This window comes from Syngnathoides biaculeatus, chromosome 2 (genome assembly GCF_019802595.1).
Source record: "Syngnathoides biaculeatus isolate LvHL_M chromosome 2, ASM1980259v1, whole genome shotgun sequence".
Classification (NCBI taxonomy): Eukaryota; Metazoa; Chordata; class Actinopteri; order Syngnathiformes; family Syngnathidae; genus Syngnathoides; species Syngnathoides biaculeatus.
Genome location: NC_084641.1, coordinates 40,822,670 through 40,847,238, shown reverse-complemented (window position 1 = coordinate 40,847,238; position 24,569 = coordinate 40,822,670). Strand labels below are relative to the sequence as shown.

Sequence of the window (24,569 nt, the reverse complement as noted above, 5' to 3'; positions counted from 1 at the left end):
GCGTGCACATGGCTGCGTGAGGCATTGTCGGCTGCGTTCTTCAGAGACGCCGCCGTCCACGAGCCCGAAGCGCAGTCTTCGGTAGCGAAGCGACGCAGTAGCCCGACGCCGTCTGACGCGCACGTCGATACATCTGCTCCAAACTATTATTTTTTTTAGTAGCTGTATACACACCTACCTGTCATTTGGAACTCATGAAGCTCTTGTCCTCTGCATCCGTACAATCCATTTTTCACAACGAACCAGGTCTCTTGCAAACTTATGAAGGGTAAATCCATTCTCCCGAGTGTTCAAGCAATGTCCAGCAATGCAACGAGCCAGCATTTTGGCTAACACGAAGGAAAAACGAGCTACCTTCCCAGAGGTAAAACTAATGGAAACAAATGAGTCCACTTGGGGGCGCTTCTGTCCTTTACATCACTTCCTGCTTCTTCTCGAAAACAAATCCCTTGAGAGGATTTTCATGGCGGAGTTACAAAAAGCTGTATATGTCAAAATCATGTTTTGTGGTAAAAAAACGCATGGACCCATATTGGCTGCCGTTTTTTCATTAATATACTAAAAATCATTCATTTCATGACAGTGGTCCATAAAGAACAAAAAAAATGTTCAATTTGTTTTTTTTTTTTTTTTTAAATCTCAGCCTTTTACACTGAATATGCTTGCAGCATTTCACTATTTGGTGTAAGGTTGCCATGATCAGTCTTAATGTGCATGGTGACAACTGATGTTAAAACTCAAAATGAAATTTGACACCGAATATAGCACACTAGTATTGTCTCCTCGTCTTTGAAAAGCATAAGGTTGTCATGATCATTTTCAACATTGAAAAGAGCATGTACGGCTGTCGAATACTGTATACCTATTACACAAGAGTACAGGTCCACCGACATTCTGTGAGCCCATGAATGGCCAATGAAACAGCTACCCAACTCTGTTGATACACAACAACAATCTATTGAGTCTGGAAAAACCATTACGTTCATTTTATTTGTGGCACACTAAGTGTATATAATAATTATCATGACAGGCCTAAAAGGTTATGACTGATGCATGTATGCAATTTTTTTTTTCGTCCATTCATGTTGGAATCTCACTTTTTTTGCAACACATTCTGAAAGAATGACAGTGCTAAGAAAATAATATCCTGTGGAAATTACCATAAGGCCCACTCACATTCTCAGCAGAAAATCCACTAGAAGTGCCTACGCACTTTATTCAGTGTCAAAAAGGCTTTTTAGAGAATATACCATCCTAAATGAAATTCACAAATACCAACCAACAAAACTTGCAGCAGTAGTGGAGTTTGGAGATGCAGTCCACTTCTTAAATTTATTTTTGCGCTCCTCTAATTTCTCCAATTTAATGCAATCTTTTTCTCTTTCCCAACTGGGTACTCAGCTGAAAATGTAGCATGTCTTCCATGGAAATGTCTTTCCACATTATTCTTTTTGTTATTTGAGAACTTCTCGCTCCAAAGCAAACATTCAGGCAATCCTTCTGCATTGACAATAAATGCAAATGATTGTGGAGAAAATAAGTATTTCAACACAGAACCTTGATATGCTTCTTACGGAGGCACTTCTTGGTTTTCCTGGCTGTGTGCTTCGGGTTAAGACCCACCCAAGACCCATCTTCAATGCTCTGACTGAGGGAAAGAGGTTGTTCCCCAAAATCTCACAATACATGGCCGCACTCATCTTCTCCTTAACACAGTGCAGTCATCCTGCCCCATGTGCAAAAAAACACCCCAAAAGCATGATGCTACCACCCCCATGCTTCACAGTATGGATGGTGTTCTTGGGATGGAACTCATCATTCGTCTTCTTCTAAACACGGTGAGTGGAATTATGACCAAAAAATTCCATTTTGGTCTCAACAGACCACCAAACCTTCGCCCCATGACTCCCCTCTGTATACAAATGGTCATTGCCAACCTTATGACGGGCCTTGACGTGGTGGTTTAACCAGGGGAACCTTCCGTGCCATGCATGATTTCAAACCATGACATCTTAGTGTATTACCAACAGTCACCTTGGAAATGGTGGTTCCAGCTCTATTCAGGTCATTGACCGTGTCCTGTCGTGTAGTCCTGGACTGATTCCTCATGTTTTTAAGGATCATTGAGACCCCATGAGGTGATATTTTGCATTGGGCTCCACTCCGATTGAGATTGACAGTCATGTTTAGCTTCTTCCATTTTTGAATGATTGCTCCGAAAGTGGACCTTTTTTCCCCAAGCTGCTTGGTAATTTCTCCGTCGCCCTTTCCAGCCCTGTGGACTTGTAGAATTTTGTCTCTGGCGTCTGTGAACAGACGAGAAGGTTCTGTGGTCAGATGAGACCAAAATTGAACTTTTTGGTCATAATTCCACAAATCGTATTTGGAGGAAGATGAATGATGAGTTCCACCCCAAGAACACCATCCCTTCTGTGAAAGATGGGGGTGGTAGCATCATGCTTTGGGGGTGTTTTTCTGCACATGGGATAGGACGATTGCACTGTATTAAGGAGAGCATGACTGCGGCCATGTATTGTGAAATTTTGGGGAACAACCTCTTTCCCTCAGTCAGAGCATTGAAGATGGGTCATGGCTGGGTCTTTCAACATGACAATGACCCGAAGCACACAGCCAGGAAAACCAAGGACTGGGTCCATAAGAAGCATATCAAGGTTCTGGCGTGGCCTAGCGAGTCTCCAGACCTAAACCCAATAGAAAATCTTTGGAGGGAGCTGAAACCCCGTGTTTCTCAGCGACAGCCCAGAAACCTTTCTGTTCTAGAAGATCTGTGTGGATGAGGGGTCCAAAATCCCTCCTGCAGTGTGTGCAAACCTGGTGAACAACAACAGGAAACTTTTAACCTCTGTAATTGCAAACAAAGGCGACTCTACCAAATATTAACATTGGTTTTCTCAGGTGTTCAAATACTTATTTGCAGCTGTATCACACAAATCGTTTAAAAAAAAAAAAAAAAAAAACGTACATTGTGATTTCTGGATTTTTCCTTTTAGATTATCTCTCTCACAGTGGACATGCACCTAAGATGAACATTTTAGACCCCTCCATTTCCAAGTGGGATAACTTGCAATACAGCAGGGTGTTCAAACAGTTATTTTCTTCCCCGTACATACGCGGATCTTTTATTACGTTCTGAGAGGATTACGTCCACCCCCTCAACTATTATTTTTTTAGTAGCTCTATACACACCCACCTGTCATTTGGAACCCACGAATCTCTCGTCCTTTGCACCTGTGCAATCCTTTTTTCACAACGAACGGGACCTTTTGGTAACATATGAAGAGTAAATCCGTCCTCCTGAGTCTTCGAACAATATCCAGCAATACAACAAACCGGCATTTTGGCTAACACGAAGGAACAAAGAGCTACCTTCCAGCAGGTAAAACTAGTATAAACACACAAGGCTGCCTGAGTTTGCTCCTGCTCATATCACTTCCTGCTTCTTCTCCAAAACAAATCTTTTGAGAGGATTTTCATGGCGCCAGTTACAAAACGCCATATACGTCAAACTCATTTTGTGTCGTGAAAAAAACGGATGGGTCCATTCCAGCTGCTTTTTTTAATATTATAAAAATCATGCATTTCATGTCAGTGGAGCTTTAAAGTCCCGTTATGACAAAATAGTTGTACTCTGTACAAATAACTGACAGCAATTCTGAAAAATCTTACATACATTTTCTACTGCATCTTGGAGGTCCATAATTTATTAAAATGATACCCTTCGGGTCAGCTTGAACTAAAAAAGACATTCAAAAGAGCTAAAATCACCCATTATAATTTCTTTACATTGAAAAAATGTTTTAAAAATAACAGCAATACCACCACCCTTTTTCCGTTTGACACTTGTTCATAAAATTAAAATGTGCTGGTGTTGCCTCATTTAAAATGGTATTGCAGCTGCTTTCTGTTAACCACGTTTCATTTAATAACAAAAAGTCCACATCATAGGTTGTCATGATGTCATTAATCAACATGCAGAGACAGGACGACTGGTTGGAAAGACGAATGTGGTCAAATATAGGGCTATCATGGATGGAAAAACCTCTTCAGACTGCTCAGGACCTCAGACTGGGCCAATAGTTGATCTTCCAACAAGGTAACAACCCTAAACACAGCTAAAATATAGAAGCGGCTCCTGAAGAACTCTGACTGTTGTTGATTGGCCAAGCCAGATCTCTCTCACCAACTGAACATCTCTGAAGCGGCCTCAAAATGGCTGTCCACCAGCAGGGCGTTCAAATGCTTATTTTCTTCACTGTACATCTCGGGACAGGCCACAGGACATGATTGCCCTTGTCCCTGTAATTGTCAGAACAGAATCATACACCGAAATATCGTACAACTAAAATAAATGTTCAATGATGGCATAGCATTTTATCAATACTGTTAACACGTATTACAGTTTTATATAAATAAACACTGTTTATCTTAAACTCTGTGCAGAAACATTGCATTAAATATTTGTGCATAAAAATCCTTGTGCATAGTGCAGTTTTTCCAAGACATCACACATCCTTGGCCAAGTGTTCAAAAGAAGCATCTGACTCATTTCCAATATGAAAAAGATCCATCGTAGCTACATTTGGTGCATCATTGTCGAACTCATCATTGATAACTTGGGTCCAGTTCCAGTGCATCTTGCATTGAATCATGAATAGTGATCCCATCCTGCTCCACAGCATGTCATCCATGGGGCTATCCATGGCGTTTGTCAGGAAACATTTGGCAAATCTTAAGATTCTTGGTTCCCTTTATTTCTCATTGTCTGTTGCTTTGAAGTGAAGGTCCACAGTGATAGCGCATCCTCTTGCCCTTCGTTCGGCTACAACATGTAGCAACTCTTCTTTGGCGTCAGGTCGCTGTCAAAACAACGGGAGCTCAAACTATGTACAAACGCGCACAGTTTAAAAACAGCGAGGATCTTAATTGTGTGCCCCCCCCCTTTTTTTTTTTTTAAATGTGGCCATTACACTCGTTTTTACATAGTTTGAGCTCTCGTTGTTTTGATAGCGACCTGAAGCAATAGATCTCTAGTTGTTTTGAAGTGCAGCGCTACTTCCGGGTTGCCCACTTCATCAGCAACAGTGATGACACTTTTCTTTTATAAGCAGCTGCATAACTAGCCCTTGTAGTTGACTTTTTTTTTTCCTGAGTTGAAGTTAAATCAAACTCACAGGTAGCTGTTTCTTATTTTTGGTACAGTAGCAACAAATATGCTAACGATCGTAACATGCCAAACTCCCGCAAGCAGGTCAGAGGTCAGGTTGGTGGTGCACATTACGGTAATACATATAAATGTATAACATAATACATCAAATATCATATTGAAATGTATATCTATATATACCGGGGCAATTAGAGTGCCAAAGCACACGTTAAAAGTAGAATGCTAATATTAGATATTCCCTGTTAAACAGTGTGGTGGGAGAGTTGAAGATCTGATACCATTTAAGTTTTTTTTTTTTCGGTACACAAGATTTCAGTGACATCAACGAGGCATTTTTTAATACACTACCCTTCGTTGTATGGCTTTTTGGGCCTTGGAATGTTCCATGCTACTTAACATGATGCAAGAGTTAGTCTCTGGATGGTTCATTAAAAAAAAAAAAAAAAAAGCATCTGCTTTTCTGTCTGCTTTTTCAAAGTGACTAACTTGGTCCCTTTTGGAAATTCCAGGTCAATGTTCGTGTGGAGTGAGATGAAGTGAAGATTTGAAGCTGTGAAATGCGATGGATGGCTGATAAAAAAGCAGAATGGCTTGCCGTTGCGCTCAACTACAAAAAAATGAGTTCTGTGCTTATCCACATATATTACTAAATTTAACTGTGCTTTTCCCTGGCATTTTGAGAGTGAAATCGACAAATTATTTTCTCCAAAGATCACCATCGACAGGGAAACTTCGGGATTAACTCTTCATTTTGTCGTTGCACAGCTGAGGTGAGTGGCAGGAACAGTAAAGCCACTCTTGCTATCGTGCTCCTCCCTATCTCACCCTACCGTTTCAACATTCTGAGCAGTCCCCCGTCTCTTTCACACGGTGACACACAACTAGGGCTCAACATTAACGATTGCAAGATTGCCCGACTTGCCCAAAAAGCATCTTCGGGCAAGTAAATGTACGGCATGATTGCCTGACCAAGCACGTGGAAATTTTCACGGAAATTTCGTAATTTTGCATTTATTAAATAAATGTGTACAAGTCAACAGTTTACAGGGTTCATACTCAGTCTGACCAAAAACATTTAAGGGCTTTTTAGGGGCATTCTTAGGGGCTGACACGAAAAATTTAGGGCTGACACGGAAAAAATTTAGGACCGACACGAAAAATTTAGGGCATCGTGGGAAATGAGTAAGGAAAAAAAGACTCACCCAATCAACCGTTCTTGGTTCATCAAATGTTCCAGTACCTCAGTACCTGTGACAGTGATCACCTGTCGCCCCTTGTGGTAGTTCTCATTGATATGACCATTGTCAATGTCTTCACATAACAGTCTACAGATGAACAGGTTCTAACTACAATTGCAACTATATACACAAATGTCTTCTACTGATGTCTGTCTCAGCACCCCTACTCGAGCTCCTTGAGCCTACCGAGTGCCTCCTCTATTTGTTGCTGCAGAGGTGCCAAAGTGGCTGTCTTGTCCTTTGCTCTGCCTCTGAGTGCATTGGCCTCGGTGATAAACCTCATATTGCTCTTTTCTTCTGCCTTCTCACAGAGCCTGTCAGCCTTCTCAATAAGCGTCTCTATTCTGGCTTTTTTGGCTTTGAGGCAGTAGAGATGAAAAGTGGGCAGCGATGCCAAATGTAGCCAGGTACGAAGTCTTCCTTTCCCCACAGTGGTAGTTTTTAGGAATGTCACTGTCTGGGAACATGACTGCAAACACTTTCAAACTATTTTCACAAGATTTGTAACTGTAATGGCTACAGATCACTTTTAAAGTCCACACAACTTTAACGAGTCCGTCTTCGTGTTTTGAACTACGTTCATAAAGCCTGACTTCTGGCTGGACAACTGTAGGTGCGCATTAGGGATCCCAACCGGTCACAAATAACCCGTTATAAACGGTTTTCGTTTTTTTATAGAACCGAAACCGTAATCGGACTTTCGAAATTGGTTAAAATTTCCAATCATTTCTTCCGGTTCCGGTACTCCACATTGCACTATTTTTTCAACATAATTTCCACTTTTTTCAAGTTTCGCTGTGAGAGTAAAGTTGGATTCAAAAGAACATTCAGTTAAATCAAAGAAACATCAAACATGGCATCGAGGAAACGCTCGGTATACTTTCATGCCCTTTCTGAAAGTCCGAAAGAAGAATGTCAACATTAAAACATTTTTACAAAAAAAAAAAAATAAGAATTTAACTTACACGAGTGCGTTGTTGAAAGCCACATTCAACAAGCTTGTTTGTCAATATTGTATACAAACTACCCCATTACCGTGGAGTAAATTAATGATCGATGGTGTAGCGCCGGAGAAAAGGAGTCGGAGGCGGAGTGTCGGACACAGAAACAAAACTTGTTTTATTGGCAGACATCAAAACACTACTCGCATAACGGGGGGAACTCTGTGAACTCGTCACTCCGGAAGAGCAACAACGAAAACAGTCCGTACGGAACCCCGCACCCCAACTCGAGGTCCCGCGGGTGAATTATGTAAACACCACTATGGTACCGGTTTTAAAACCAGTTAATCGTTTTTTTGCTACAACTGTTCGGTTAAAACCGGTTATGAAAGTAAGCGTTTTTTTGCGATCCCTAGTGCGCATGCACTGCTTGTACCATTGCCTAAAGTTGATGCTTCACGATCTTGATATTTTAGAAACAGATTCATATCAACGGAAGATGAGAGAGTCTTCGCCAAATCAGCGTGTCTCCTGTTTTTCCGGTGCGACTCCAGCGCTTTGACGCCCATCTTTTCAAGCTGGTAACTCTGCTTGCACAGATGGCAGTAAAACATGTGCCGATCTTTTGGATCTCGACGAACCCAGCTCCCAAACTCCTTACTTTCAACCCAAGCTTCTTGAAAAATGCACTTCCCCATGATACAAGTTGGATCGATGAAAGAACTACACTACGTCGTAACGAGGACGAAGTGAAATGCCTACTCACGGAAACAAACAATGGAATATCGACAAGATGGCGACAAGTTGTCAACACGGTGACTTCCGTTGACAATTTCCGGCTGATTTAGACACCAGACGGATCGTTATTTTATTTTTATTTTTTTACATAAAAGATTTATTTTTTAGGGAGAATTTTGGCGGTAGAGGTCCTCTGTTTGATATTTTTTTACTTTAAGGCCTTTTTAGGGGCTTGACCGGTTTTCGCGGATTTTAAGGACTTTTAGGAGCCACTAAACGCACCTTCGAAAATTTAGGGGTTTTTAGGGACTTTTAGGGCCGCGTGCGAACCCTGTTTACACTCAGGAAGGTCACGCATGCTTGCAATTCAGAACACTTAATGTGCATGATGTGTCGATGCACAATCTCCATTTTCAGGCCTCTATCTCAATACATTCATGAGATATTGAGAATTACGCTTAAAAAACAGGCCTAGTGACTTTGACCTTCATACTTAGGCAGGTCACACGCATTCGCAATTTGGAACATTAATTGTGGATGTGTCGATGCACAATCTCCATTTTCAGGCCTCTATCTCAATACATTCATGAGCTATTGAGAATTATGCTTAAAAAAGACCTTAGTGCCGGTGACCTTTCATACTTGGCAAGGTCACACGCGTTTGCAATCCGGAACACTCATCGCGCATAATGTGTCGATGCACAATCTCAATTTTCTGGCCTCTATCTCCATACATTCATGAGATTGAGAATTACGCTTAAAAAAATAGGCCTAGTGATGTAGACCTTCATATTTGGCAAGGTCACAAGCATTTGCAATTCGGAACACTTATCGTGCCTGATTTGTCGGTGCACAATCTCAATTTTATGGCCTCTATCTCAATACGTTCATGAGATATTGAGAATTATGCTTAAAAAAACAGGCCTAATGACGTTGACCTTCATACTCAGGAAGGTCACACGCGTTTGCAATTCGGAACACTCAATGTGCATGATGTGTCGATGCACAATCTCCATTTTCAGACCTCTATCTCAATACGTTCATGAGATATTGAGAATTATGCTTAAAAAACAGGCCTAGTGACATTGACCTTCATACTCAGGAAGGCCACGCGCGTTAGCAATTCGGAACTCAATTCGCATGATGTCTCGATGCACAATCTCCATTTTCAGGCCTCTATCTCAATACATTCATGAGCTATTGAGAATTACGCTTAAAAAAGACGGTGCCGATGACCTTTCATGGCGGCGACCTTTTATACTTGGCAAGGTCACACGCATTTGCAATCCGGAACACTCAATGCGCATGAGGTGTCTATGCAAAATCTCAATTTTCTGGGCTCTCGCTCAATGCGTCCATAAGATATTGAGAATTACGCTCAAAAAATGGGTACAGATAGCTACCCAAAACAAAAATATCACAATATATCACAAATAATACTGTGTAAAAAATAAAAGTGCAAACGAGAAAAGTCGAGAAGTGTCAAGACCTTTGTCCTCTCTCATCAGAGGTCCTGTTACAAGCAAGTTCATACAGAAGTATTACTGAACCGCCTTTTTTTTCTTATACTTTAAAAGCCTTTACGATCATAGTGCATCTCCATTTTATTCCAGGCTAACTCAAAGGTGTCTTACTTTTAATAGGAGCTACAGCATCCATGACATTTTAAATTTCCTTGTTTGTGATACAGCTGGGGTCTGCATAAATTTAGCGCTGGGCCTCTTATTTTAGTATGTTTAACTTAGATACACAGGGTGGCTGAATATTTGAGAGAATCTGTAATTTAAATTAAAGAACGCAAAGAATTATATCATAATTTTAATTTAAAAAACACAAACGCAAAGAACACAGATGGCTAAGTCTTTAATGTCAACAGATAAATTGGGAACATTCTTAGAGATTACTCGGTCTAATATGTGACTTTGAAAGAGGGTTGTGGTTTTTACATCTATCTAGCTTGTATTTAATGACTCTGATTTGCAATATTATTATATAGTATATAGTAATATTATATTAAGTAATAAATCAGTAATATGACTAATTTATAAGATTGTCATGATCCTGGGCTGGGCAGGTGTCCGCGGTTGCTCTGACTGGAAGGTGCACACCTGCGCCTCATGCAGCCTGATTATGCTGTGGATTTATATGACCGCGATGACAACTGGCCGGCGCCAGTTCGTATGATCTTCATGTCCCGTTCGTGTGCTCCGGTATCCCAGATCGAACCTGTGTGTACCGACCTTCCTCCATTCTCCGACCAACCTTGTAAGCCTGACTCCTTTGATACTTCTGCCTGCGTTGATTGTTCTCCCGTGTACCGACTCCTGCCTGCCCGCTCACCTACTCTCTTCGCCCGACGTCCCAACTACCGCTGCTGCACCGGACTGCCTGCTCGATCCCCAACCTCGGCATATAATAAACGAGTCTCTTTTTGAACTACCTTGCGTCTTCCGAGTTCCTGCATTTGGCTCCTACTCTCGTTCTGATGGGACGTGACAAAGATAAATTATATTACTTGACAAATGCTTTATTTACAGCTTTTATTCAGTTGAAATGTGCTGTCTGCCTCATTTCCTCATTACAGCCTCAATTGACCCCTCCGTACAGGGCACTTAACCACGCCTCCTGAAGTCACGACACCCCACTGTTGCTCACCTAATATATTGTAACCCAAAGACGAATTCGTCATTGACAGTTTCCTATTTTTGTGTTACATATCACACTTGTGTGGAGAATCTGTATAGCCGTTTGTGAACCGCCGTATGAAGGAATGGAAGGCGAGGCTTGATTTACGAGTTGTTTCTCTCGTTTTCTTTGTGTAACGTCACGCTCTCCCCTCAATAATTATTCTTGAATTAGTGCCGAACCTACGTAAGTCCCGACCGAGTACGACAATCACTACTTTATAGTGTCCTCAAACATCCTTCCTTCAGTCTTGGTGTCTCGGTGCACGTCGAAGGCTTTTAGGACTCGCTAGTCTGGTTTAGCTTAGCTCGGGAGCCGCCGAACAGAGACACGTTTGTGCAGTCAGATCATCGCAAAATATTGCTTAACACAGATCAAGTGTGTCTATCATTCACACGTAGCTATGTTATGCAAGCAAAGAACTGCTAATTCATTTATATGAGACATGTATTGAAAATCAAAAATAGGGCTTACCTTAGTGTAAACATCTGTTCCGGTTGATTTTAGATGGATTCAGTTGATCATACGATCTTCCACAAAGTTTGATCCATCAAAGAAATTTTTCGTACTGGGTCTTCGGTTTTGGAAAGGGTACGAATTGAACTCCACCAACTAGCCTTTCAGGATACCTGTCATCACTATTACAAAGTCCGTGACTACACTTCTTAACCATATCTATTGTTAAAGAACCCAAATATGCGATAAAACGCTATCAAAAGCTATACTGGACCATGCAACGTTGTCTGAGGGAACTGCGGGTCCAAAAAAGGGGCGAGGTTTATGCAGATCTCTGGCCTCTGATTGGTCAGCGACGGGGATGATGCAATTTCTACGGAGGGGTCAATTCTACGGGGCCTTGAGGTCACATGACTGAAACAGCCAATCAGAAAATTCCCTTGCCTTGACCAATCAGAAAATTGGATAGGGGCGTTACTGTTACTCGTATTAGTGCCTCAGCATGGCTACAGTCATGAAAGCAAAAAACAAACTCAAACGCACATTCGTTCAATGTTGTCAACTAATATCCGGATTAATTTTAGGCAATTTTGCGGAGCAATTTTCATGAAAACTTGAAAATCCGGAATTCCGGAGGACTTTCATCACTCTTTTTATAATTCACGGCCGACATCGCGTGAAACAACATGAAAAACAATTTAACATTCAAGTTTCTGATTCGCTGGAGCTCAAGTGAACAAGTCAATGAGCTGCATTCTTCTACGGCGTAATGGCTGCGTGCTTTGGTCAAGAATAGTTTAGTATTAATTATAGTAGAATATAGACTAGATCAGGAGTACTCAATGCGTCGATCGCGATCGACCGGGTAAATCTGGTCGATCGCAACAGTGTGCCCAAAAATAAATCAATAAAAATTTTGAGCAGATGTCACCCATATTTACGCTAGTCAACGGGTTTTCCCTTATTTTAAGCCCTCGCTTTTTTCTTAAAGTAAAGAAACCTTATCAAACATGAGTAAGGATGCTGGACAAAAACGTACAACTTTCTCTCACACTCTCACACTCTCACACACACACACTCTCACATTCTCTCACACACACACCACACACACACACACACACACACACACACACACACACACACACACACACGTCATTTTCGAAGCGAAGTTTGCCTCACCTGCCAGTGAAGTGAAATGTGTTGCGGCATTTTCGATCTGTTTATGGAAAATACGACACCAACATTCCGCAGAAAAGCAAGCTGAGAATGAGAAAAGTGAACCAAGTAAAATCCCAACTGGCTCCACAGCAGTCACAGAAGCATCGTTGTGGGTTCATCAAATCACCGTTAAATCCCTCCAAGATGGAGTGATGGTAAAAGAAGGATAGTTGATTCATTGTTCCGATCTTTTAAAAACAAGATGGAAACATTATCTTCAATAAAACCTCTGCAGCTGTAAAGGAGTACGGTTACACGGTGCTGTGAAGCCATGTCTGATATATGAGAGGACATCTGAGATTGTGTTTCTCATTGCAGTTGGACGAATCCACTGACGTGACACAGCCCAGGTGAGCATTTTCATTCGTATAGCGTTTAGTGATTATCAACGTGAACTCAGAAAACAGAAAATGTTCAGTTAAGTATGTTGTTGTCCAATATGGGATCATGCAGTTATGCAAGGGACACAAACATACATTTACACATAAAAAAATCCTCAAAATATGTCAAAATATGTTTTGCATTTTTGTAGTGGATAGATCTTTGTGACTTGGTCATTCTAGTTCATCATTTGTCTAAAAAAAAAAAAAAAAAACTCAGCCCCCCCTGTTGATCGCGAAAAGTCTGGGCACCCCTGGACTAGATAGATAGTAGCATAGAATAGTAATAGTTAAACATCGAAATACAATCAAGGAAAATCTCCGACGTAGTTATATATATATCTTTTTATTTATTTATTTATTATACAAATGGTAAGTGGTGTCATTGATAACTATTCTGATATGAAACAATTAGTCATTTGTATCTATTGTGATGAAATGGCAACACACAATATGGAAAACCGGCCAACAGAGGCTGCATCCTGTCAGTGTTGTTAGCAAATCCACGTGTTTGAAATTACACACTGGCAATTCATAGTTCCTACTGAGTTGTGCTGAGGAAGATGACTTGCTAGATGTCCAGTTAAATAAAAACATTTAGTATTTTATACGCTCGTCATTTGCTAAAAGTCACCATTTAGTAATTTTATTTGTTAGTCATTTGTTATTGTGCCAACCTTTTGCCATATTTTTTGAAATTCAGAAGTCATTTGTTAAAGGTCGTTATTTAGTATTTAGTCATTTTGTTAGTCAATTGTTATTGTGTCAAATTTTTACCAATTTTTTTCAACTTCTGTTTTTATTATTTTTTTTATTTTTTGTCACATGGATGCCATCAATAAACGATAACAAATCCTATAATATATTTTATATGATGTAGGGATTATCAACAGTTGCTATAAAAGCATGTAATATTTCTTGAAAGCTATGGCAAGTGGGCTTTCGGATGGGGGAAGTGCAATTTTGATTGACTTGCCAGATAGGGCAAGTAGCTGGAAAAGTTCATGTTGAGCCCTGACAACGCACGCACGCACGCACGCACGCACGCACGCACGCACGCACGCACGCACGCACGCACGCACGCACGCACACACACACACGCACACACACACACACACGCACACACACACACACACGCACACACACACACACACACACACACACTGAGCTTGTTGTCTCAATACCCGCAACACACATAATGAACAAGCAAAGCGTCCATGCAAATACAGTAAGAAACGTAAACAACGCTTGCAACTTCCGTAGTGAACTCAAACAAAGCGAGCGCGCACGCACAAACTTTGATATGCTTTCCTACCTTCACGAGCCGCATGAAAGGAAGCAAAGAGTCGCATCACTGATCCAGGGATGAATTAATTAATTCCATTTTCATTCATCTTTTTAAATAGAAATACTTTGGTTCGCAAACAGAATCGGAAGGAAATGCGTGTGAAGTACATCTGTTACAAATTACACACAACCAGAAGACAAATTTTAAAATGTTACCTGAAAAAAAAAAAGTGACTGTACACTATAGTGTACCTGTATTTTTAATCATCTTTGAGAGTTTGAGCAGTGGAATTAACTATAACAAAAAGAATTCATCACAATGGGAAATTCTGGTTTGAGTCTACCAAATAGAAGCTGCATTCTTGTCACAAATTTGGCATACCCTTTGAGGTACCACAGTAGACAGATTTTTGTGTCTTATGTTCAATCTTATGGACAGAAATTTGTTACAGCTGTATTTGCTAAAAGTTTTCTATAAATAAATTTGAGATGACTGTGTGTTAGTGCATGTAGCATGTCTCACCAAGGGAGTTTCAAAGTAGGGAGCGGGTGAATGGGTCCATGTGGGGGGAACAATGCCGTAGATGGGATACTGCTGCTGGGGGTAGAGATGCTGCATGTAGAGAGGGGAGGTGTAGTGGGAATGGTTCTGGGTCTGCTGGGAGTAAAGGCTGCTGTCCATGCTACGGTAGCCGTTCTTTCCAAAGAATGTGTTGATGGCTTTTATCCTGGCCTGTCAATTTGATGGAGGGGAGAAGACACTGCAAAACTAGGCCTCACAGCGATGACAAAAAATAGACAAAAACAAAAAAAGCTTCTACTCACCATTATAGGCTTTCCCTGAAATGTTTTTACTTCTTCTCGCAAGTACTCATAAGCCTGAGGATAGAGCAATATCTAAATTATTGTTTCATTGCAGTTGTGCTGTGCAATAGCAACGTATATAATAAATGTGACATTAAAACATACTGTCTGATAACCCTCAACAATTTATATTATTTGCATGTGTGGGGTACTGGCTTGGCTCTGTTGGTACCCTAATAGTGTTCCCAGATGGGAACACATAAACACTAACTTTTGTACACTCTAGGCATAGCTCATCTACATTTAAAGTCAATCCAATGTGTACATGAATGTAACAGTTGGATTAAGCATGGGAAGAATCGTCGTGCCTGGAGAGTGCGGGGGTGTGTGACGAGCTCAACAGAAGACTGCTAGGTACGGCTGTCAAGATTTGTCAGCTAGTCACTACTACGTTGCTGATCAAAATCAGAGCCAATTTCAGAGTGAATACCTTTTATTTATGTGAAACTTTGTTTTTCTCTCAAGTGTGTCTGAATCCTCCCAGTAGCTCGCCTGTTGTCTGCTAGCTAGACTTTGGGCAGCCACGATGCTCATACACAATAGTGGTTATTTGGGTTGGAACAGGTCATACAAATCCAGTTTGGTTTGTATCTCGGTTTTGTGCTAATGGTGTTTAGTTCTGTATACATTGATTCTCAAGGAAATTAATTATGTCCTGTATATTGAGTATAATGACTCCAGAAATCAACAGTCTTTTACCATGTACAATGAGTTCCGAAAAACTTTCTAGCCATTCATATATTCACATAATGATTTGTGGTGAAATTTCACATTTAATTTATACTTCCATTTTGATTTAAGAACATTCACTATGTTCTGATGCCCGATCTCCTGAATAATGTATTCAATAATATCAGTGATGCACTCTAGAGCAAAGGTCTCAAAATCAATGTACCTTAGGACTGCTGGAGGCAGGGTCTGGCTGAGCCTGGGCTGCAGCGCACAGGCACGAATGTGCAATTTAAATTAGTATTGAAAAAAAAAATTCAAATGTTTGTTAAAAATCCAAACGTTTTTCAACAAAAAAAACAAGGACGCTGGTATAACGACAAATAAAACTATGGAAACGCTGCTGTAACTTTCACTCATTGCCTGCTTGCATCAAATCGATGTCATGCACCAGAGAGCCAAAAACCCTACCGTGATTGTTAAATTCCCCAGCTTAGCACACAATACCGTAAAAATATAATTCAGATAAAACAAGGGCCAGTCGAACAAACTTTTATGATGAGGTGTGGGCCACAAAATATTTTGCGGGCCATGATCTCAAACTGGCCCTCCGCAAATGGCCACTGCTCTAGAGTTTATCCGCAACAACAATGCAGAGGAAGGATAAGCATCACCTTTAACTATTTAGGAGATTCGAAGACAGACACAAAACATTTTAACAACTATTTACAATGCTAGGCACGCTGGTAAATAGACACTGCTTGCTGATGCCATTAAAATATAGTGGCTTGTTATCAGAGTATATATATATATATATATATGGCATATGAAGATATGTACACCAGACAGAAGACGAAAGAAGGAGAAAAGGATCTCTACAGGTTGGCCAGACAGGAATAGAGATGGGAAGGATGTGCAGCAAGTCAGGGTGATTAAGGATAGAGATGGAAATGTGTTGACTGGTGCCAGTCGTGTGCTCAATAGATGGAAAGAATACTTTGAGAAGTTGATGAATGAAGAAAATGAGAGAGAAGGAAGAGTTGAAGAGGCAAGTGTGAAGGACCAGGAAGTGGCAATGGTTAGTAAGGGGGAAGTCAGAAAGGCACGACAAAGGATGAAAAATGGAAAGGCAGTTCGTCATGATGACATACCGGTGGAGGTATGGAAGCAATTTGGAGAGATGGCTGTGGAGTTTTTGACCAACTTATTCAACAGAATACTAGCAGGCGAAAAGATGCCTGAAGAATGGAGGAAAAGTGTTCTCGTTCCCATTTTTAAGAACAAAGGCAATGTTCAGAGCTGTGGGAATTATAGAGGAAGAAAGTTGATGAGCCACACAATTAAGTTATGGGAAAGAGTAGTGGAGGCTAGACTCACGAGAGAAGTATCTGCGGGCAACAGTGTGGTTTCATGCCTAGAAAGAGTACCACAGATGCATTATTTGCCTTGAGGATGCTCGTGGAAAAGTACAGAGAAGGTCAGAAGGAGCTACATTGTGTGTTTGTGGATCTAGAGAAAGCCTATGACAGAGTACCAAGAGAGGAACTGTGGTACTGCATGCGTAAGTCTGTTGTGGCAGAGAAGTATGTTAAAATAGTACAGGACATGTTGGATGGCAGCAGAACAATAGTGAGGTGTGCCTTAAGTGTGACAGAAGAATTTGAGGTGGAGTTGGGACTTCACCAGGGATCAGCTCTGAGCCCCTACTGTTTGCAGTGGTAATGGATAGGCTGACAAATGAGGTTAGACTGGAATCCCCTTGGACCATGATGTTCGCAGATGATATTGTGATATGCAGTGAAAGCAGGGACCATGCAGAGGAAAAATTAGAAAGATGGAGACATGCACTGGAAAGGAAAGGAATGAAGATTAGCCGAAGTAAAACAGAATATATGTGCGTGAATGAGAGAGGTGGAGGGGGAAGAGTGAGGCTACAGGGAGAAGAGATAGCGAGGGTGGACGACTTCAAATATTTAGGGTCAACAATCCAGAGCAATGGTGAGTGTGGTAAGCAAGTGAAGAAACGGGTCCAAGCAGGTTGGAACAGCTGGCAGAAGGTGTCTGGTGTGTTATGTGACAGAAGAGTCTCTGCTAGGATGAAGGGCAAAGTTTACAAAACAGTGGTGAGGCTGGCCATGATGTACGGATTAGAGACGGTGGCACTGAAGAAACAACAGGAAGCAGAACTGGAGGTGGCAGAAATTAAGATGTTGAGGTTTTCACTCGGAGTGAGCAGGTTGGATAGAATTAGAAATGAGCTCATTAGAGGGACAGCCAAAGTTGGATGTTTTGGAGATAAGATTCAAGAGAGCAGACTTCGATGGTTTGGACATGTTCAGAGGTGAGAGAGTGAGTATATTGGTGGAAGGGTGCTGAGGATGGATGCCAGGCATAAGAGCGAGAGGAAGAACAAAGAGAAGGTTTATGGATGTGGTGAGGGCAGTTGGGGTTAGAGAGGAAGATGCAGGAGATAGGCTGAGATGGAAAAAGATGACACGCTGTGGCGACCCCTAACGGGACAAGCCGAAAGGAAAAGAAGAAGAAGCTATCAGAGTATATCCCAAAATGCCTAGCATTGTTGTAAATAGTTATTTAAAGGGCCACTGTCATGAAATGCATGATTTTTAGTATATTAATGAAAAAAATGGCAGCCGACATGGACCCATGCATTTTTGCCCACCACAAAACATGATTTTGACATATACAGCTTTTTGTAACTCCCGCCATGAAAATCCTCTCGAGGATTTTGTTTTCGAGAAGAAGCAGGAAGTGACGTACATGGCAGGACTGCCCTCAATTGGACTCGTTTATTCATATTAGTTTTACCTCCAGGAAGGTAGGTCGTTGTTCCTTCGTGTTAGCCAAAATGCCGGCTCATTGAATTGCTGGACATTGCTTGAACACTCGGGAGGATGGATTTACCATTCATAAGTTTGCAAGAGAACCAGTTCATCGTGAAAAATGGATTGCACGGGTGCAATGGACGAGAGCTTCGTGGGTTCCAAATGACAGGTAGGTGTGTATACAGCTACTAAAAAAAAATTAAGTTTGGGGCGGACCACGTAATTGGTCATAACGTAACAAAAGATTCGCGTGCGTATGACAGCCATGCTAAATGTGTCGATATGCGCGTCGGTGTCAGAAGGGGCACGTTCGTCTCCCATAGTAGAGTCCACCGCGTGTCTTCAATGGCGAATGTCTGGGGTCACGTCACGGACAGGAGATGCAGCCAATATGACGACCACTTGGATGTCGTCGAAAGACACTTCCGCAACTTTACCCATGGATGACGCGCTCTCCGCTCATATTTATTTCTTCATATAGACATTGAAGTGAAAAATGTTATATGCATTTTTCATTACAATATCTATTTTAGAATGTTTATAGGGATGAAAATTGACCTTTAAAGCTGCAGTATCTGAAACAGAAGTCCCGGGTGCACCATAGCTACAATGTTAAACATTCAAGGAGTAAATAATTTGCTCAATTAATAGTTTAAGGAAACACGTATAAATATTTTTCATTATAATTAATAATTATATCATGAAGGTCTCAAACTGTTGGCTTAATTGTAAATAAAGTTCTAATATTTTCTCTCTTGTTTTGCTTTTAATGCGCTTTTGCTATGCTTAATACACTTTAACAATGCAATGCAACAAAGAATTGCCCTATGCGTGCCTTACATAGTGAGGACAAAGGTGCGAGAGGAACAATCTACATTCTACACCCGTCACTAGAAGACTCACGTTTGCGTTGTCTGTCACGGTTGCTTTTTTTGTCAAGTTGGTTGTGTTTTTTGGATTGAGGACCGCCTTAAGGAAATAGGGTTTTGTGGAGATGTGGCCAGAACGGGCAGGTGATTGTAACTGTAGACGTTCCCTGCGTTTTCCTCATGAGCAAAATTTCTTGTCTTGGTTGAATATCGTACTTTAAATGTCCTCTGTTGCGTAAACCTGACATTAACTCGGTCCTTCAAGGCGGATTCCAAGAGCCCTTGGGATTCCAGTTGGTGTGTTGAATACCAGAAAGACCGCTGCCATGGCACACTCCTTTTGAGTCTAAAGACCCATTCCGGGATTGGTCTCCGGCCCGCTGGCTGGGATCCGACGGTTGACTGGATTCCGACGGTGGGAAGACAACTGGCTAAGTTGAATTTGTTGTAAATTAGTGAAAGGGGTTCAAAAGAGCGAATGACGGGGAGTCATTAAATGTGTAGGAGACAAGTAAATGTACATGAGGGACGGCAGAGTCCAATAAATTCCGTGAGTCAGGGCAGTGGAGACGTGCGCATTTAAATTCCACATGTAAACAGCTTTGCAAAAATTCATTAACACCTTAACCCATGTTCGTGTGAGAGAATTATGCGAAAGGAGAAGAATACCACTAGGTATTGTCTCATATAACTGTAGGATTGTGAACAACATGTCATTGTGGAAGCAGAGGCATGAATTGTCCACCTGCAAGGCTTGAAGTGAGAATTACCATTGTGTGAGGTTAAAGTGTTGTCCTATAGAACAAAGGCAGTTTTCAGAACTCCCAAGGAGTTGTTGACTGGTCCTTCTTCTTCTGTTCCTTTCGGCTTGTCCCGTTAGAGGTCGCCACAGCGTGTCATCTTTTTCCATCTTAGCCCATCTCCTGCATTTTCCTCTCTAACCTCAACTGTCCTCATGTCTTCCCTCACCACAACCATCAACCTTCTCTTTAGTCTTCCTCTCGCTCTTTTGCCTGGTAGCTCCATCCTCAGCACCAATATACTCACTCTCTCGCCTCTGGGCATGGCCAAACCAAAAAAAGTCTGCTCTCTTGAACGTCTCCAAAACATCCAACTTTAGCTGTCCCTCTAATGAGCTAATTTCTAATCCTATCCAAGCTGCACACTCCTAGAGAAAACCTCAACATCTTCATTTCTGCCATCTATAGTTCTGTTGTCTCTTCAGTGCCACTTTCAACTTATCTGTACATCATGGCTGGCCTCAACACTCTTTTATAAACTTTGCCCTTCATCCTAGCAGAGACTCTTCGGTCACATAACACACCAGACACCTTCCGCCAGCTGTTCCAACTGCTTGGGCCCGTTTCTTCACTTCCTTACCACACTCACCATTGCTCTGTATCGTTGATCCGAAAAAATTTGAAAACACCCACCCTTGCCTCACTCTTCCCTTTCTGCCCTTCTCATTCATGCATATATATTCTGTTTTACTTCGGCTAATCTTCAATCCTCTTCTTTCCAGTGCCTGTCTCCATCTTTCTCATTGTTCCTCCACAGTAGAGATGAACGTGGGCTTTCATGAAAATTCCTGAAAATGCAAATATGAGTACTAGGGGGACCGGGAAATTTTTGAAAAAATGGATGGCTGTGGTGCATTCTGGCGATATCTGAACAAAATTCAGACAAAAATTGAAAGTAAAATTTCTAAGTCCTGACCAAAAAAAAAAAAAAAAAAGTTTTTTGCCCCCCATCCCTCTATCACTGGATAGCACAAAATCACAATTGTCATTAAAATATGCCATCTTATCTCAAGACAAATGAATTAAGTGAACTATTCAGTAAAAAGACAGCTAAAATTGGCCTTTGCCTCACATTATACATATAGTATAGATATACAATGTACACGAAAATATATCCTAGAATTTCTACATTGTACAGCAAAACATGTTAAAGAAGTTGATCTGTAATAATTACTATTAACGTTTAAGTCTCAAACTTGTTACGTGGCGTTGTACTGATACACTCGACCAGATTTCTCACTATCTCAAAGATAGATCTAGTAAAACTAATAGTTTATTAAGTTTCCTTTAATATTTTGAGATATATGTATATACACAGTCAAATTTGAAAAATATATGGGTGTGGTCAGTCATGCACGCAGATAAAGTTGCGGGTGTGATTAGGGATGGCCTTCAAATAACTTACTGGATTAATATAACATAACAGTAAATTAAAAATAAAATAAGCAAGTATATAACTAAAATAGAAAACTAAAATCTGAAACTCAGAAATGATAATTTCCAATTTCAACTGATAGTAGAACATGATATAAAATGGTATTTAAAAGTTTTCATCAATAAAAATTCTTGATCTGACAAACTATCTGAAGAAAAGTTAAATGCACTGGCCTGTCAAGGTATAAACATGAACGGTCTATCCCCGCAATGTTTTGAAAATGCTGAAAGTTTAGTTCAACATAATCAGCGTTCGTTGCAACAAGCGAGCGATACATTGTAACAAACATTCCTGTCGGCAATCATTGTGATGTGTTGTTTTGGGGGCGAAGGGGGGGGGGGTAAGCACCACGGGACTGCCATAAATAGGAGGCTGGCTTGCTACAATGCGCCTTTATGTGCATGCGCTCGACGAATTGGCCACACCTGAATCAAGCGACGAGGTGGACGATAGTCTGTTTGTTTTTTACACCGTCACACTGCCTCGTGATCGACACAAAGAGGACCCCTGGTGTAACTGAATTTCCTTTGACATAGCTCATGATGTTGATGACTTTCGACTTAAATACGCTCGCATTACGTGAAGCAGAAGATCCGCTTTCGTACATGCTCAATTCGGTTAACTTGCACGTTTCCGGATGAATACCGGTTGGAGCAGGCTTGTTTGGTTAACAACTTTTATGAAATAAACACGTAAATTAACGTCAAGACCACACAAAATAAGCAACGTCTTGAGAATGCGAGGGGGGGGGGGGCGTTACTCTTACTAGTGTTAGTGCCTCATCATAGCTACGCTCGTGAAAGCACAACAACGAACTCAAACGCATGTTTGTCCAATGTTGTCAACTAATATCCGGATTAATTGTAGCCAATTTTTCCTCAATTTTCCAGAGCTATTTTCATGAAAATTTAAAAATCTGGAATTCCGGGAAAATCCGGAGGACTTTCATCACTGTCCACCTACTCCCTGTTATTAGTGCATATCACAATATCATCTGCGAACATCATGGTCCAAGTTCCCCTCCTGGTACTCTGGCATAGGCTTTCTCTAGATCCACAAAGACACAATGTAGCTCCTTTTGACCTTCTCTGTAATTTTCCACTAGCATCCTCAAGGCAAATAATGCATCTGTGGTACTCTTTCTAGGCATGAAACCATACTGTTGCTTGCAGATACTTACTTCTGTCCTGAGTCTAGCCTCCACTACTCTTTCTCATAACGTCATTGTGTGGCTCATCAACTTTATTCCTCTATATTTCCCACAGCTCTGAACATCACATTTGTTCTTAAAAATGGGAACTAGTACACTTTTCTTCCATTCTTCAGGCATCTTTTCGCCCGCTAGTATTCTGTTGAATAAGTTGGTCAAAAACTCCACAGCCACCTCTCCAAATTGATTCCGTACCTGCAAAGGTATGTCATCAGGACCAACTGCCTTTCCATTTTTCATCCTTTGTAGTGCCTTTCTAACTTCCCCCTTACTAATCATTGCCACTTCCTGGTCCTTTACACTTGCCTCTTCTCCTCTTCCTTCTCTCATTTTCTTCATTCATCAACTTCTCGAAGTATTCTTTCCAACTATTTAGCACACTGCTGCCAGCAGTCAACACATTTCCATCTCTATCCTTAATCACTCTTATCTGCTGCACTACTACTACTCCATTTCTCTTCCCATCTACTCTGTGGTAGAATAATTTAAACCCTGCTCCTAAATTTCTAGCCTTACTACCTTTCCACCTGCTCTTTTGGATGCACAATATATCAGCCTTTCTCCGAATCATCATGTCAACCAAGTCTTGAGTTTTTCCTGTCATAGTCCCAACATTGAAAGTCCCTACACTCAGTTGTAGGCTCTGTGCATTCCTCTTCTTCTGACGACAAATTCGGTTTCCTCCTCTTCTTTTGTCTTTGACCTACAGTGGCTGAATTTCCACTGACGCTCTACAGGTTAGCGGCTCTGGGGGTCTTTAACCCGGGCCACGACCGATCCGGTATGGGATCCTTTTGATGAACGCTCATATTTGTTTGGCACAGTTTTTACGCCGGATACCCTTCCTGATGCAACCCTCAGCATTTATCCGGGCTTGGGACCGGCCTACAGATTGCACTGTCTTGGGCCTACATTCTTCTTCTATTCCTTTCGGCTTGTCCCGTTAGGGGTCATCACAGCGTGTCATCTTTTGCCATGTTAGCCTATCTCCTGCATCTTCCTCTCTAACCCCAACTGCCCTCATGTCTTCCCTCACCACATCCATAAACCTTCTATTTGGTCTTCCTCTCGCTCTTTTGCCTGGGAGCTCCATCCTCAGCATCCTTCTACCAATATACTCACTCTCTCGCCTCTGAACATGTCCAAACCATCGAAGTCTGCTCTCTTGAATCTTGTCTCCAAAACATCCATTTTTGGCTGACCATCTAATGAGCTCATTTCTAATCCTATCCAACCTGGTCACTCCGAGCGAGAACCTCAACGTCTTCATTTCTGCCACCTCCAGTTCAGCTTCCTGTTGTTTCTTCAGTGCCACCGTCTCTAATCCGTACATCATGGCCGGCCTCACCACTGTTTTGTAAACTTTGCCCTTCATCCTAGCAGACACTCTTCTGTCACATAACACACCAGACACCTTTCGCCAGCTGTTCCAACCTACTTGGACCCGTTTCTTCACTTCCTGACCACACTCTCCATTGCTCTGTATTGTTGACACCAAGTATTTGAAGTCGTCCACCCTCGCTATCTCTTCTCCCTGTAGCCTCACTCTTCCCCCTCCACCTTTCTCATTCACGCACATATATTCTGTTTTACTTAGGCTAATCTTCATTCCTCTCCTTTCCAGTGCATGTCTCCATGTTTCTAATTGTCTCTAAGCCTGCTCCCAGCTTTCACAGCAGATCACAGTATCATCTGCCAACATCATGGTCCAAGGGGATTCCAGTCTAACCTCATCTGTCAACCTATCCATT

General features: G+C 41.4%; 1 protein-coding gene across 12 annotated transcripts in view; it reads right to left on the bottom strand.

Moving 5' to 3' along the window:
- The window catches only part of larp4aa (La ribonucleoprotein 4Aa), a 105,112-nt gene that overhangs the window by 24,667 nt on the left and 55,876 nt on the right, over window positions 1-24,569 (bottom strand). For 8 of the 12 annotated variants that reach the window (XR_009792750.1, XR_009792747.1, XR_009792751.1 and 5 more), the window contains 3 exons: window positions 14,954-15,007; window positions 14,652-14,861; window positions 12,423-12,503 (listed from right to left, as the gene is read on the bottom strand). The exons of 2 other annotated variants lie outside the window; for them this stretch is intronic. Coding sequence is in view for 7 of the 10 variants with exons in the window: in XM_061805503.1 (XP_061661487.1) it covers window positions 12,423-12,503; window positions 14,652-14,861; window positions 14,954-15,007 (345 nt within the window). In the remaining 3 variants the exon portion in view is untranslated. The remainder of the gene's footprint in view (window positions 1-12,422; window positions 12,504-14,651; window positions 14,862-14,953; window positions 15,008-24,569) is intronic. 2 more of the 12 variants (XM_061805443.1, XM_061805454.1) reach the window with 1 other exon arrangement.